Consider the following 16398-nt stretch of genomic DNA (forward strand, 5'->3'; position numbering starts at 1 on the left):
TGAGATTCTTAGCCATCTGACATGGCGGATGAACAAAGACATACATGACAATTATATTATGTCTAAGGTGTCAACATGTCTATACTGCACTTCAGTAATACAACTAAATAGGAATATAGGAATGTTTTAATTTGGTTTCTGTTTACTTAGAGTTTGACCTTTAGCAAGATTAAGGTAATCAAATATCTGTTTAAATGGTAGATTATTAATCAGAGTATTGTCTTTATCGTATTAAAATTTGGAATATTGTTGTCCATGTAAACATACTCACTGACACCATACAGTTTTTAAAACACTTCATCCCTACAGATAGAGAGGGATTTTAAGAGACTTTTACTAGTAATTCTACTAGAAATGAGCATGACAGCATGACAAGGTCTAAAATGTTTTTTGTTTTTTTTTTATTTGGTTTATGTCCTATTTGTTAACATAGAGGGTGGAGTTTATAACCTATTCTGCAGCCAGACATCAGATAGCTATTCAGTGATTTGGCTTCACTTTTGTGTCATATTTGGTTATAAATATTATTAATATTTATTATTATTATTATTATTATTATTATTATTATTATTATTATTATTATTATTATTATTATTATTATTATTATTATTATTATATGTTTTCATATTTAGAAATAAACCTTGAAGTTCTCTGAATAAGTCATAAGTCTTTTAAAGCTCCTATAATTGTTTGCATGTAAAATCCAGATCAGATTGCCTAGACCCTGCTCCTGCTCCAGACTTCAGTTCAAGCCCTGCTTCATCTGTATGTAATTATCCCTAAATATCTTGATTATCCAGTTCAGGAATGTTTGATTGAGACTGGAGCTGAAATCTACATAACAGAAGCTCTCCAGGATCAGGATCGGAGAGCCCTGGCCTAGATTGTTCAGTGCAGATTGGGGACTGATTCATATAAACAGGGATTGAGAGAGAATTGTTAGGATGCCATTGTGGCCTTTGTCATGTGGCTATCCTGTTATTATAAGAACTGTGTACTTGTATTTTCCACTGACACTTTGGTAAGTTAATAAACTGGAATTTGCAGTTTAGGGTTACCTATATATTTGTTATTTCCCCAAAAAAACATATTTCATTTTATTTTGCTTGCTTAATTATAATTTTTTTCATTAAAACTTCTAACGTTCTATAAAGTATAGGACATTGCAGAGATGCAATCTCTAAATGGGACGGAAACTCTGTGTTAATGTAAAGTAATTCATGCATGGAAGAAGAGTCGAACTGGGTGTGAACACGCCCTGTAGCCTCTCAGTAATTGGACTGCACCACTCGGGGTAAGCTCAACTCAGCTGTTTAAAACTTCAAAGCAAGAAGCTTTCGGGGAGAGTTTTTCTCCATTAGAGCATTGAGCATTCCATCACTTGCCCTGCAACAACTCCACAAACTTCTTGTGCGGAATGACCGGAAGCTGCCAAGGACACAGGGCAAGCTGCTGCAACGCAAATCACTGAACCAGCATTCCTTCAGTGAGAACTCCATTGACCTTCTGCAGCTTTAACTCTGGAAACTTCCAAAGCTGAGCAGCCCAACGACCAGAGACTTCCACAAACGCCCATTCAGATCGCCCTTGGGAATCCCAAAGACGTCATCCAAGACGAGCTTCGCGACCAATCAGAGAAGCCAGGATTCCCTCAGAGAAGCCAGCACTCAGCACTCTCTTAACTGAATGGTGCAAAGTGAAAAGCTAATGATAAGCTAAAAACTGTGCTTTGATGAAATCTCTTGGGTTGCGATCTTAAAACTAGCAAATAGACTTTGGACTTCATTAATCAATTCCTTCCCAAACAGTTTGCATGTGTGTGTGTGTGTGTTCATTCTTAGCTTAGTCCTGTTAGTAGAAGTATACTTCAATAATCTTTCATTATTAAGAGTCGTTGTATAATGTGTTGTGTATTGTAAAATCAAGCTCTGCACATATCTGCACTACCCAGCTCAGAATTAAGAATTAAATCAGATAAGGATAAGTAAATACCAATTTGTTGTTATTTTTCTGAAAACAAAATAAACAGAATTGGTTAAATACCTTTAATTGTGCTAAACACTGGACGGATTAGTCAATTAAGTATATTCCAGGAATTTCATGAAACAAATTCGAAATTATTAAGATTTGATTCCCCAATATTAATTAAAGAGGTAATTCAAATAATAATTCACATTAATAAACAGATTAAAGTCTTACAAACAGAAGGATGATCATGATATTATCTGTAAGAAAATTCCATTTAATATTTAACCTAAGAGCACTGGGCAATGTTAATATTCATATAGTAATATTTATTAACAAAAACTTGTTTGTATGAATAACAAAATTAAAAATGCATGTCTATCCTACAAAAAAAATTAATTGTGATATAATAAATATATTACACAAACATCCACATGTTTGTCTCTTTTAAAGTTTTTATATGCAGTATTAGGGCACACTTGTTATAATAGCAGTTATTAAGACTCCATTTTAACACACCTTATTCATCATTAAATTTTTAAGTGGTTGGTAGAGATGAGGACTCACATAATCTGCAAGAGTGGCAAGCTCATAAAAGCTCATCATAAGACCCTCCCACAGTGAGGGGAGCACTACCAAGCTCAAAGATAGATAGGTTGCAGATGGGTCAGTTGGATCCACCTTAGAATGAAATCGCACCTTCCAACATGGAACAGTAGGCTACCTCCAGAGAGGCAACTAATCATAAAGGTGACAAGGACAGGTCTAACAACTCTGTATGGTTGCACATTAGGTGCACGGAAGCAACACTCTCATCTTTTAGGGTGAAGCAGGACCTCCTAGGAAATACTGGGAGCAGTAGGTGTAGCTAACCCTGAAAGTGAGGGGAGCACTTCTTAGATCAGAAGACATTGTTAGACTAAAAGGGGCAGTCTAACAGGGCCTTATGAGGCTCCCCTGTTTAAGCAAGCTGGAAAGAGCTTGCAGAAATAGCTGGACCTAATAATCCACGCTTTCACAAATAACTACTGCTCCTCAGAGCCAAAGCACTTAGGAAGGGTATCTGCAGAAAAGGAAACATATCTCACTTGTACCTCAGGGAAATGTCTGTAGGTTATGTATGTAACCTAGTTCCTCGAAGGAACAAGACTTGGGAACCGCCCCCAGAGTGACTATGTTCTGAATCGTGTGTGTAATCAGGAACTCCATCAGTGAAACTAAAAGCAACCAGTGTCAGCCCAGATCCAGCCCACATCTGGCCTGTGTAAAATCCATGCAGGCCAGATGTGGGCTGGATCTGGGCTGACACTGGTTGCTTTTAGTTTTCTAATCTAGAAATCTATAATCTATAAAATTTGACCTGAAAAAAACATTTTAAAAACAAGAGAACTAAGTTTACAAAATATTATTTATTTAGTTTTTTTTTAAAAAAAAACTAATTGACATTTAAAATTGTCCAAGGGTTAAGGGTGATTAACTGGCTGAGATTCAGGCCGGTTATGGCCCATGTGTGGCCCTTGTCTTCAGTCCAATTATGTCCAATTAGATCATTCTTTGCGATAATTGGGCCATGGGAAAAGTTTTTGTTTGGCCCAGAGCTGGGCCAGAAATCATTTGCTATGTGGTTCTCCAGGTGTTTTTGCTATGTGGTTCCCCAAAGTTTCCTCCACATGTCCAAGGCTCTAAAGCATCACAGCATGACCTTGATTATGCAAAGCAGATTTCCACTTAGGGAAAATCCCTGGGTCTTGAGCCACGACTGTAGGGGTTTCATGTAGAGCAGGCCAAAAGGTACCTCAGTCAGAAACCAGCCTTCTTTGACTCTTGATACTGCAGTGAGGATTGATTCAGTCAGAGTTGGAGACAACACTGCCTGCATCGTGGTCAAATCCCACACCACGCCTAGACAAGTGGTCCTCTGTAATGGAGAAAGCACACTTTTCTTTGCATTTAGTCTTCATCCCAACTCTTTCATATGGGTGAGAATGACATGTCGATGTCAAACGATCATCTGATTGAGCTAGAATCAAACAATCATTGATGTACTTGAAAATGTGGATGCTCTGGAGAACAGATATAATGCAGCCACCTGTTTATGAATGTAGCATCTGCTTAAGATCTAGAAGTGCGTTTTGGACGTTGTCTTAAAAAGACCCTTTTTTTAACGTTTTGACATTTGCATATGAATTACAGACCTGAACCTCTATTCTACATTTTTGAGGGTGTTAAATTACCCATGGTTCCCCCCTATTATCACAGAGATGCTAAACAGATTGGCTCTCTAGTCCCTACATCAAAGCTCCAAAAACATTCCAACGAGGAGTAACAGCCACGTCTCCTAGCAACACTTTCGTCATCCCTGCGATGCCTGTGCTCGCTTCATGACATAAGCTGAAGAAGCCAATGACGTTATCCGCCCATGACGTCTCACCTATCCCTTGGACTGATTACAAATACTATTTAGATCATGGTCACGCTGGAGGCATTCCTCATAGTCTCATTGATGCAGCGTCTCGTTCCTTCAAGGAACCATGGTTACATACGTAACCTGGGGACATTCTATATGATTTCTTTAGTTGTGAGCTGGAGATTTTCCTCCAGTTCCCCTTGAAGGTAGGAAAGTCCACAGCGAGATGACAAAGTTATTGGAAGGTAACTACCAGAAGGTTGGAGTTGAGACAACAAGAGTTGAGTTGTAAAGTATCCGTCTCAAAGTAAAATTAATTTTGAGCATTGAATAGTCTTAGTTAGGGACTTTTGATAGTTCCTTGACATATACCCACCGTTTGTGTGGAATTGCCAATCGGAGGCATGGATTTTGAGTGGGAGAAAGTTTATTGGTTTGAGTTTATGGCCCATTGGCATCTTTATTGCTGGTCTGGAAAGCTTGAGCAGCTTTAGGCTATCTCCCCCTTGGCGGCGGGATATAGCCTGCTTTCATGCTTCCTTGCCCGCCTGGCTGGAGCTGCTACATGACAAATGCCGGTAAAGACTCTCTCCTCAAAGAGAGCCCTGCCAGAGCTAAGCATACGCAGTTCTTGTTCTTGAGCAGATTACACATAGTACACAAGTAGTTCGGGAGGGGAACAACACAGTCCGAAATACTGCCAACTCTCAAACCTTGTTTTCACTCGTTAATGGTAATTAGGAAGACACTTACCAAAGACTGACATACACACACACAGAGCGCATCACTAAAATGGCAAAAAGCTAAAGCCGGCAGCACTCCATGGGCTTTTATACTTCCTGGCCAATGTGTTAACAATACTTGATCTATGCAAATTTCAGTTGTTAGTCTCTGCCTTTTTTGGGGATTTTGGTCTTTGCTGAGTACTTAAGGAAATCTTGCAAGACCATTCTGTAGATGGAATGAATCCATGGCATGAAGTTTGTTCACGCTTTTTACTATGTATTTTTCTCAACTCTGGTATGCATCTTACCGTTAAATTCATCTTTGATTTATCGGCAATCTCTTTCTTGTCTCCTCTCAGAAACAGCTCAAACTGAAGACGTTTCTGCAAATATGCATCTAGGGTTAATGCTAGATATCAGTTTTGTTGGAGCACTGGGCACATAAAGTTTCTAGATTTCTGACTAACTGCTGTTGTGCAGTTGCATTATTTATGTAGGCCTAGATAAAATATTATTGAAGTACTAGCATGGTTCAAGCATATTTCATAGTACTAGCATAACCTCTGGTTATTATTTGAGCTTTATTCAAGTAGAATGTAGTTATTTTAACTATTGTGGGCTAGATAAAAAAAACTGAAATATTGCTATATTTCATAATACTAGCATAACCACGAATTATTGTTTAAGCTTTACCTAAATTGTTACATAAGTGCAATTGTTAGGTAAATTGATAGGTAAATTGTTTCAACTCATTTTCACCAATTACCTGTCACCCACTATAAAATTCAAATTCAAATCAAATTCAAATTTTATTTGTCACATACACAGACATACGTAGTACGACATGTAGTGAAATGCTTTATAGGGAAGAAACTGGCTCTACGCAAAGACTGTAGTACCTCGCAAAGGTGCTCAGTGTCACCCTACCTGCAGCTCTGCAGATGCCTGCTGGAGAGGCACTTTGTGGCCATTCCAAGGTGGAGTCAGCGCTCCGGGTGGAGTGAGCCCTCACCCCTAAGAGGCACGGCTCACCTTGGGCCTGGTAAGCCAAGGTGATGACATCCACTATCCAGTGGGCCAACCTCTGCTTGGAGACAGCCTTCTCTTTCTGCTGACCTCTGTGACAGAAGAAAAGCTGCTGAAAGCTTCTGAAGCTCCAGGTGTGGTCCTTGTATATACGTAGAGCTCTGATGAGACACAGCAATGCCAAAGCTGGATCTGTCTCCTCCAGGGGCAGTGCTTGCAGGTTCACCACCTGATCACGAACGGAGTGGCGGGGACCTTAGGCACATATTTAGGCTGTGGTCTCAGGACAACATGAGAGTCAGCTGACCCGAACACAAGGCACTCTCTGCTCACTCTGCTTGGAGGTCCTCGGTAAATCATTCAAGTCTGCCACAGTCTCAACACGATGTGGAAAAGATGCAACTTTTCTTTCCACCTGGGGAATGTCCACATAGCCCCCAGCCACCCCGCCATCAAGGAGGCTTCTGGCTGTAAAAGGAGCCATCCACGACTTTGTCAGCTCCTCATGCACTTCCGAAATGAAAGGAACCGGAGTGGGCCATGATTTGTCATCATGGGCAGCACCCAGGAACCAATTGTTCAGTCGTGAGGGCTCAGGGCTGGGCAGCATGGACACCTCCAGCCCGATACTCACGGCAGCCCAGGCAAGCATGGTCCATTGGGAACTTCGGAGCGACACTCACTGTACTCCTTAGATCCCTCAATGTGTCAGCCAGTGAGCCTCTACCTGCAGCAGAAAAACCTGAAGGATAGAGAGGCGGGATCACCACATCATGCACACATATAAGGACATTTTCTTTATTTTAAGCCTTGATTAAACAGTTATGAATATATCTCATATATGTTTGTGTTGTATGTGTGTCCCTTTACCTTCTTCTTCTTCTCTTCTTCTTCTTCTTCTTCCGCTTATCCAGGACCGGGTCGCGGGGGCAACAGTCTAAGCAGGGACGCCCAGACTCCCCTCTCCCCAGACACTTCCTCCAGCTCTTCCGGGGGAACACCGAGGCGCTCCCAGGCCAGCCGAGAGACATAGTCCCTCCAGCGTGTCCTAGGTCTTCCCCGGGGCCTCCTCCCGGTGGGACATGCCCGGAACACCTCCTTGGGAGGCGCGTCCTGGAGGCATCCGGAACAGATGCCCGATCCACCTCAGCTGGCCTCTCTCGATGTGGAGGAGCAGCGGGTCTACTCCGAGCTCCTCCCGAGTGACTGAACTCCTCACCCTATCTCTAAGGGAGCGCCCATCCACCCTACGGAGGAAACTCATTTCGGCCGCTTGTATCCGGGATCTCATCCTTTCGGTCATGACCCAAAGCTCATGACCATAGGTGAGAGTAGGAACGAAGATTGACCGGTAAATCGAGAACTTCGCCTTGCGGCTCAGCTCCTTCTTCACCATGACAGACCAGTACAGCGACCGCATTACTGCAGAAGCTGCACCGATCCGTCTGTCGATCTCTCGTTCCATCCTTCCCTCACTTGTGAACAAGACCCCAAGATACTTAAACTCCTCCACCTGGGGCAGGAGCTCCCCACCAACCTGAAGGGGGCAAGCTACCCTTGTCCGACTGAGGACCATGGCCTCAGACTTGGAGGTGCTGATTCTCATCCCAGCCGCTTCACACTCAGCTGCAAACCGCCCCAGCGCACACTGTAGGTCTTGGCCAGATGCAGCCAACAGAACAACATCATCAGCAAAAAGCAGAGAAGCTATTCTGTGGTCACCAAACCAGACCCCCTCCGGCCCCCGGCTGCGCCTAGAAATCCTGTCCATAAAAATAATGAACAGGACTGGTGACAAAGGGCAGCCCTGTCGGAGTCCAACATGCACTGGGAACAAGTCTGACTTAATGCTGGCAATGCGAACCAAGCTCCTGCTCTGATCATACAGGGATTGGACAGGCCTTAGCAAAGGGCCCCTTACCCCATATTCCCAGAACACCCCCCACAGGACACCACGAGGAACCCGGTCGAATGCCTTCTCCAAATCCACAAAACACATGTGGACTGGTTGGGCAAACTCCCAGGAACCCTCCAGCATCCTGAAGAGGGTATAGAGCTGGTCCAGTGTTCCACGTCCAGGACGAAACCCGCATTGTTCCTCTTGAAGCTGAGGTTCAACTATCGGACGGATTCTCCTCTCCAGTACCCTGGCATAGACTTTCCCAGGGAGGATGAGAAGTGTGATCCCCCTATAGTTGGAGCACACCCTCCGGTCCCCCTTCTTAAAAAGAGGAACCACCACCCCGGTCTGCCAGTCCAGAGGCACTGTCCTCCGCGTCCACGCGATGCTGCAGAGGCGTGTCAGCCAAGACAGCCCTACAACATCCAGAGACCTGAGGTACTCCGGGCGGATCTCGTCCACCCCTGGTGCCTTGCCACCGAGGAGCTTCTCAACAACCTCAGTGACATCAGCCAGGGTGATGGTCGAGTCCCCTCCCGGGTCCCCGGCCTCTGCTCCCTCAGTGGAAGACGTGTTGGCGGGATTGAGGAGGTCCTCAAAGTATTCCTTCCACCACCCAACAATATCCCCAGTCGAGGTTAGCAGGTTCCCACCAGCACTGTATACGGTGTTGGCAGGGCACTGCTTCCCTTTTCTGAGGCGTCGGACGGTTTGCCAGAACTTCTTTGAGGCCGTCCGATAGTCTCCATTGTCTCCAGCCTCCCTCGGGATCCGGTCAAAGCTCTGCCGGAGGCGGGAGTTGAAGATCTCCCTGACTGGGGTCTCTGCCAAACGTTCCCAACAGACCCTCACAGTGCGTTTAGGCCTGCCAAATCTGTCTGGCCTCCTCCCCCGCCAACGGATCCAACTCACCACCAGGTGGTTATCAGTTGACAGCTCCGCCCCTCTCTTCACCCGAGTGTCCAAGACATGCGGCCGGAGATCAGATGATACAACCACAAAGTCGATCATCGACCTCCGCGCTAGGGTGTCCTGATGCCACGTGTACTGGTGGACACCCTTATGCTTGAACATGGTGTTCGTTATGGAAAGACCGTGACTAGCACAGAATTCCAACAACAGAACAGAATTCCCTTTACCTTATTATCCTAATTACAACTCCTTATTTGCTTTAGTTAGACCCTAAATGCCTATATTCATGTCTATGAGCGTATCTCTACTTTGATATATTTTAGAGTATTCTTTCTTGGTATCAAAATGATCCTTTTGTTATCCCTCAAATGATTATTTACCATATAGAATCATGAAGTGCATTATACCATTTTTACTGTGTTTTGGAATAAAGTTGCTCCAACTCTCCAGACCAGCAATAAAGATGCCAATGCGCCATAAAAGCAAAGAAACTTTCTTCCGCTCAAAATTCAACCCTCTGATTGGCAATTCCAATCAAACAGTGAGTGTATCAGGGAACTATCAAAAGTCCCTAACACCAACTGTTCAGTGCTCAAAATCTTCCTTTCTTTGAGACGGATACTCTACAGACTCAACTCAACTAGCTTTGTCATCTCACTGTGGATTTTCCTACCTTCGAGAGGAACCAGAGGAAAACCCCCAGTTTACACCTAAAGAAATCATCAAGAACGTCTTGTCTACTGCATCAGGATTCTTTTGCAGCAACAAATACTAATGCAAGTAACTTTTATAACTAGTTGAATGCGTATTTAAGTTTGAGCCCCTTTTAAGGTGAAATTTGATTCTTTGATGATTCTCACTAGGTAGTTAATTGATGTGAAATACTGCCATTCTTCTTCCTCTCTCTCTCTCGTCCTTACTTTCCTGTATCTTATGTATATGTGCTTTGTTAATGTGTTGTATGTCATCTACAGCCTTGTTTATTAAATCCCTTATATTCACAATTGATTGGTTCTGTGTGCTGCTCACAATTTGAAGTCACTGAATGTTGACCCTTACTACATGCTAAATTACTGCTAATACTGCTGAGTAAGAAAGCTATTCTTCCTTGGCCAGGAAAATAACCTTTCCTAGAATTGATAAATAATTATATTGTCTGCTCAGTTGACGAACAGATCAAATAATTGTAACATTAATTCTGCTACAGTTAATTCCAAAATATACTCTTAATATTTATTATTAATTATACCTAGTTATAATTAATTATAAATATTCCCCCTTTTGAGCTAATTCTTCACAACACAACAAGCATGAAGCAGTCTATTAAATATAAAAAAAATTTGCTATACTGTTCATCAGCTGTATCATCAGCTGAAAACTGTGCCCACTGGGGATCATTGTGCCCTGAAGTGGCACGGTTAACATAGCAGGCCCCTGAGGACACAAAGGAGTGTCAGGAACCATATGCTGAGGTGTGTACCTTCTCTCCCTAAAGGGGTCTGTTCTCATTTATGCAATTATAAAACTCTCCATAGATTTCATCCTAAAATGTACTTAAGTAGAAAACATTACAACCTTGGAAAATTGTTTGTACTTGCATGGCCACCTTGTCCCCAAAATGTCCCCAAAACTAGCTTACAATGTCTAGTTTTGATATGCATCTGCATATCATTTCCTTGCATCCTTACATTCCATACAATCCATGTGACATCATGTTTATCACTGTCAAAGATAAAAGTCATGGGATATGGACTATATATGTTTTCTTTGCTAAACATTATCAAATATCCTTGTTATATTTTAGAATAGTAGTGTTGCTACGGGAAGATGCACACAACAAGGAGATAACTTGAGTCTTTAATTATTAATTTGTAGACAAAATACATCAGAATGTAGGAGAAAAAGGGAAAAAATGCCACTAAACTGGACAAAAAGGGCAATTCTAACCTCCAGTGCTTGGAGAAGCAGAATGTAATATTTACAAAATAGGATAATAATTATTTACACCTAGCTACCAATTACTTGTTTCTTCAAAAAACAATACTACCAACTGTTTTTCTCTCTTGAAATGTGCATCTGTTTTTGTTTTGGTCTTTGGGATACTCTCAAGGGATAATGCATTTGGTGGAAACAAAAAGTCACTGTTTTCTTGTATCTGCCTGTTCCATTTCATAGTTAGTAGAATGTATAAGTGGACAATCAAAATCGTTTCATGTTTACATTGAGGATGGTTCTTGAATGCAGCTCAGATTGGTTTGATACCTATTACATTGTAATGATTAAAATGGCATTAATAAATTAATCAATCAATCAATCAATCAATCAATCAGTTAGTCAGTCAATCAATAGGGAGTGTTCCTTTAAAATGCCTAAAGCACTAATTTGTTAAAAACACAGACTTTTGGACAGATTATAGATATAGGACCATCATCGTTTTATAATTAAATTAGCTAGTACACACTCTAATATATGCAAACAGCAATCGTTTAGTCTGATAAATAACATGCTTCGCACCTTTGCCCTTGATAGCATCACTTTACCATGGTACATGGTACACCATCACTACTAACACATTGTTTTATTGCTCAGAAAAGTCAAATGCATGACTGACAAATAAAGAAATCTACTGGTCTTTGTGTTGGAAGGTTGTCAGAACCTGATTTTGCTGAGTTCAATGTGTGTTGGGATCAACATCCTTGTTGACCCTGGAACAACATTGCGATTAAGAATTGAAGAACCAGTTTATAGCTTTTGTGAAGATTAGGCTTATAATCAGTGTATGGTACTTGTACATCAGTTTCACTCATCTGTCATTTCCTCTGGAGAGTGACGTCCTGCTTTCCAGGGATGCCCACTTGACATTGCATGCTCTATTAAAGGAACACCCCACACAAGCTTCATCATAAATTAGTAGAGTGAGTGAGTGGGTCAGAAAGAGAGATGTGGAACACTCTGTATATTTTTCTATACCTGTCATTTAACTTTATCTCTGCATATTCAATCCTCAAATCAGATACATGTCAGCTCCAGGGACGCTTCAAGTTGAATGGAATGTACCAGGATGGAGATTTTATACTTGGAGGCCTGTTTCATGTTCACTTTTTCACAGTCTTTCCAGAACTGAGCTTCAGAACGGTGCCAGAACAACCATACTGTGAAAAGTGAGTCTCGTGTGTGACTGGAATGACTACAGAAGAAAAAAAATTAAAAAGCAACACAGTTATTATTATTATTTATTAATAATATTAAATACAAACAAATAAGTTATATTTGCATCCTTTTACCTAAACTAAATTTAAACAATATGCGGACAGCAGTAAAATAAATAATAATAATAATAATAATAATAATAATAATAATAATAACAATAAATCTGTATTAAAACCACTGTGCATTTAGTAGGTACAATTGAAGTGTTCCAAAACTACTGCTGGGTCTAAAATGCATTTTCTGTATACTAATACTTAAATTATTTATCTTTAACATTGTATTACATGTTTTTTTTTTCTTTTAGATTCAATATAGAGATCTTCCAGCAGGCACAGACAATGGCTTTTGCAGTAAATGAGATCAATAAGAATTCAAACTTGCTGCCTAACATCACTCTTGGTTACCATCTTTATGACAACTGTGTGAGACTAGGAATAGCGTTCCGGGCTGCTATATCCCTGGCTACTGGAACAGAGGAGTACTTCTCCAACCTAAACTGCACTGGTCCTCCTCCAGTGATTGGGATTGTGGGAGATCCAAGTTCAACTCCTTCCATCGCAATTTCCAATGTTCTGGGGCTGTTTCGAGTACCTATAGTAAGTTCTGAAAAAAAGAAAAGAAAATACACAATGTGCATATTTTTGCACTTTTTTCAAATATGCTTGTGTCTGGAAAAAAAAAATCAAAGGCACTGATAATAATCACTCTTTCTATGTCTCATGTCTTTATTTGCCTTTCTATTTTTTCTAACTAATAAGGTTAGTCACTACGCCACCTGCTCCTGTTTGAGTGACAGGAAAAAGTACCCCTCTTTCTTCAGAACAATCCCCAGTGATGCCTTCCAGGTTCGGGCTATGGTTCAGATTTTGAAGTATTTTGGATGGACCTGGGTTGGGCTCATCTACAATGATGATGACTATGGCATCTATGCTGCTCAGTCATTCCAGCAGGAAATGCAGCTGTTTGGATATTGTGTTGCTTTTTCTGAAAGCATTCCCCATGATAATAACAACAGAAAAATAAAATTTATAGCAGGAGTGATTCAGGCCTCTACAGCTAGGGTGGTGGTTGCTTTTTCCTCTTCATCCTTTTTAATACCTTTGATGGAGGAGGTGGTGTTGCAGAACATAACAGGCAGACAGTGGATTGCTAGTGAAGCTTGGACCACTGCACCTGTATACCACACTCCACGTTTCCTACCAACTCTGGGGGGCACACTGGGCATTGCTATCAGACGTGGAGAGATTGAAGGGTTACATGAGTTTCTTCTACGTCTCCATCCTAGTAATGATCAAAAAAACAATATGGTGAGAATTTTCTGGGAAAACATGTTCAGGTGTAGTTTTGAAAAAGGAGGCATAGTTATAGATGGAGAGGAAGTGAAAAAGGTGTGTACAGGACAGGAGGATCTGAGCATCACAGAATCACCATACACTGATGTTTCTGGGCTGAGAGCAGCATATAATGTCTACAAGGCAGTTTATGCACTGGCACATGCACTTCATGATCTGATGCAGTGTGAAGAGGGGAGAGGACCATTCAGTGGGAACAGCTGTGCTGATAAAACCAATCTGAAACCCTGGCAGGTAAGACCCACGGGTATAGTGTTTTTTTTCTCCAGGAATATTGAAGAGCTAAATGCAATATAGACGTGTAAATGCAAAATATACTCTATATTATTTTACATTTCAGATTTAACACTCCTTTCTACCCACTGTACAGCTGGTTCACTATCTACAAAAAGTGAACTTTACCACAGGATTTGGGGATAGCGTGTCGTTTGATGAGAATGGAGATGCTCTGGCCATCTATGATGTGATGAACTGGCAGCCGAGCTCTGATGGATCAATACGGATTCATGCAGTTGGTGTAGTAAATAAAGGGGCAGCAACAGAGATGGTGCTCAGACTGGATGAGGATGCAATATACTGGAACTTTGAAACCAAAAACGTAAAAAAGCAGTACATTTGAATACTCTTTTGTAGATATAGTCTATATTCTTGTCAAAGAAAGACAAATGATATGACAAATAAGGAAAAAATTATAAAAAGCTTGTTATTGTTTAAAAGAGATGAAAAATCCAATACATTAAAAAAATCTATAAAAAAAAAAAAGAACAGACAATGCCTCTTTCAGCCCCCAAGGTCTGTGTGCAGTGAGAACTGCCCCCCAGGAACCAGACAAGCCAGGAAGAAGGGCCTCCCTGTCTGCTGTTTTGACTGCCTGCCATGCAGAGATGGAGAGATTTCTAATACAACAAGTGAGGAAATTATTGATTGAAGTTGGAACATAATTTGATGTGAAGTTCTTTTGAATTTGCAGCTTCTCCTTTTCATTTCTGATAGATGCTATTGATTGCACAATCTGTCCAGATGAGTTCTGGTCCAGTTCAAATAAGGACCAGTGTGTCCCGAAAGAAGTAGAATTTTTGTCTTACGAGGATCCTCTAGGAATCTCCCTGACCACTGCCTCTTTGTTTGGCACCTGCATCTGTGTTCTTGTGATGGTCATCTTCGCTCACCACCGTAACACTCCTATAGTACGAGCCAACAATTCAGAGCTCAGCTTCCTTCTGCTGTTGTCACTCAAACTGTGTTTTCTGTGTGTGCTGCTGTTCATTGGCCAGCCACAGTTATGGACATGTCAGTTAAGACATGCTGTGTTTGGTATAAGCTTTGTCCTGTGCATCTCCAGCATCCTGGTCAAGACTATGGTAGTAATAGCTGTGTTCAAGTCATCTCGACCAGAGGGTAAAGGAGCAATGAAATGGTTTGGAGCAGTTCAACAGAGATGCACAGTTCTGGTCCTAACAGCACTTCAGGTTGTGATATGTGCAGTCTGGCTATCAACTGCCTCTCCAACACCACATAAAAACAACCAGTATATCCGCTCTAAAATAGTATATGAATGTGCTATAGGATCAGTGGCTGGTTTTTCTTTGCTCCTCGGATACATTGGACTGTTGGCAGCAGTAAGCTTCTTGTTAGCCTTCCTGGCAAGGAACCTTCCAGATAATTTTAATGAAGCAAAGTTCATCACTTTTAGTATGTTGATCTTCTGTGCTGTGTGGATTGCATTTGTTCCAGCATATGTGAGTTCTCCAGGGAAATATGCAGTGGCTGTGGAGATATTTGCCATTCTAGCTTCTAGTTTTGGATTACTGGTGGCCATATTTGCCCCAAAGTGCTACATCATTCTTTTACATCCAGAGAGAAACACTAAAAATGCCATCATGGGAAGAGTTACACAAAACAAGTAGCTTGTGTAAAATTGTAAATGTTCAATTTATCGTCAGTTACTTCAATTAATAATTGGGCTTTAATTGAATAGTTAGCTTTTGCAATTAATTTAAAAAGTAAAAGAAAGTTATAAACATTTTACATACTGCATAAAGTGTTATATAAATAAAAATGATGTGACATGACGTGACTACTATGACAGTGTTTTAGTGTTACATAAAAAAGAGAGATTAAAGAGATAATTATTTTTGTGAGTAAAAATTATGTAGAATAAAGTAAAAAAAAATAGCAAAAAGAGGTTGAAATGTAAATGAATAAAGTTGAAATGTTTCAAGAATAAAGTAAAAATGATCAGGATTAAAATGTAGCAATTAAAGTTACAATTTTATGAGATTATACATTGCTCATGCAAATTGCCTGGATTGAGAGCACTGGGAGAATTTGCAAAGACATTGTTTTGAATATGTATGGGTTTATTACCAGAAATAATACCATGCAAGGACAGTATGTTTGGAAATAATATTTTAAATTTTTAATTGCATTCATTATTTGTAATGCACTAGTCATCCAATAATAGCAGTATGATTTTTGTTTTTTTGATACTTTTAATGGCAAATGAAACAAAGTGTTAGCTTTCATTATAGCCAAATACGAATAATCTTACAATAATGCGCTATAAGTAAGGGATAATCAACGGCTAGCCATACATTAAAGAATTTTAAATGCATGACATGGATGCTAAGAACCTGACACGAATGTCAATAGAAAGCACACTTTTCTTTGCGTTTACCCCAACTCTTTCATATCAGCAAGAACAACATCTTGATCTTGAACCTTGTCAGGCTTTCCGAAAGGACCCAGCATTACGTGAATAGTAGGTGCATGTTTTTATACTGTAAGATTGAGAGGTCCCAGCTATAAAAGATCCCAGTCATGATTCAGAACTGTAGATGGTTAGTGAAAGGGCAATATCAAGCTGTTTTTACATAAGTACACAAGTACACACTAATTTTT

The 16398-nt window shown here is 40.8% G+C and overlaps 1 protein-coding gene across 1 annotated transcript; it reads left to right on the forward strand.

Annotated features, from left to right (window-relative positions):
• The first annotated feature begins 11875 nt into the window (after positions 1-11875).
• LOC122323200 (extracellular calcium-sensing receptor-like) lies at positions 11876-15404 on the forward strand. The gene is made up of 6 exons (XM_043216891.1): positions 11876-12096; positions 12450-12741; positions 12904-13731; positions 13868-14095; positions 14282-14405; positions 14491-15404. The coding sequence occupies exons 1-6, from the start codon at positions 11876-11878 to the stop codon at positions 15402-15404; spliced, it is 2607 nt and encodes an 868-aa protein (XP_043072826.1).
• The last annotated feature ends 994 nt before the right edge of the window (positions 15405-16398 follow it).

Source organism: Puntigrus tetrazona, chromosome 18 (assembly GCF_018831695.1).
Source record: "Puntigrus tetrazona isolate hp1 chromosome 18, ASM1883169v1, whole genome shotgun sequence".
Lineage (NCBI taxonomy): Eukaryota > Metazoa > Chordata > Actinopteri > Cypriniformes > Cyprinidae > Puntigrus > Puntigrus tetrazona.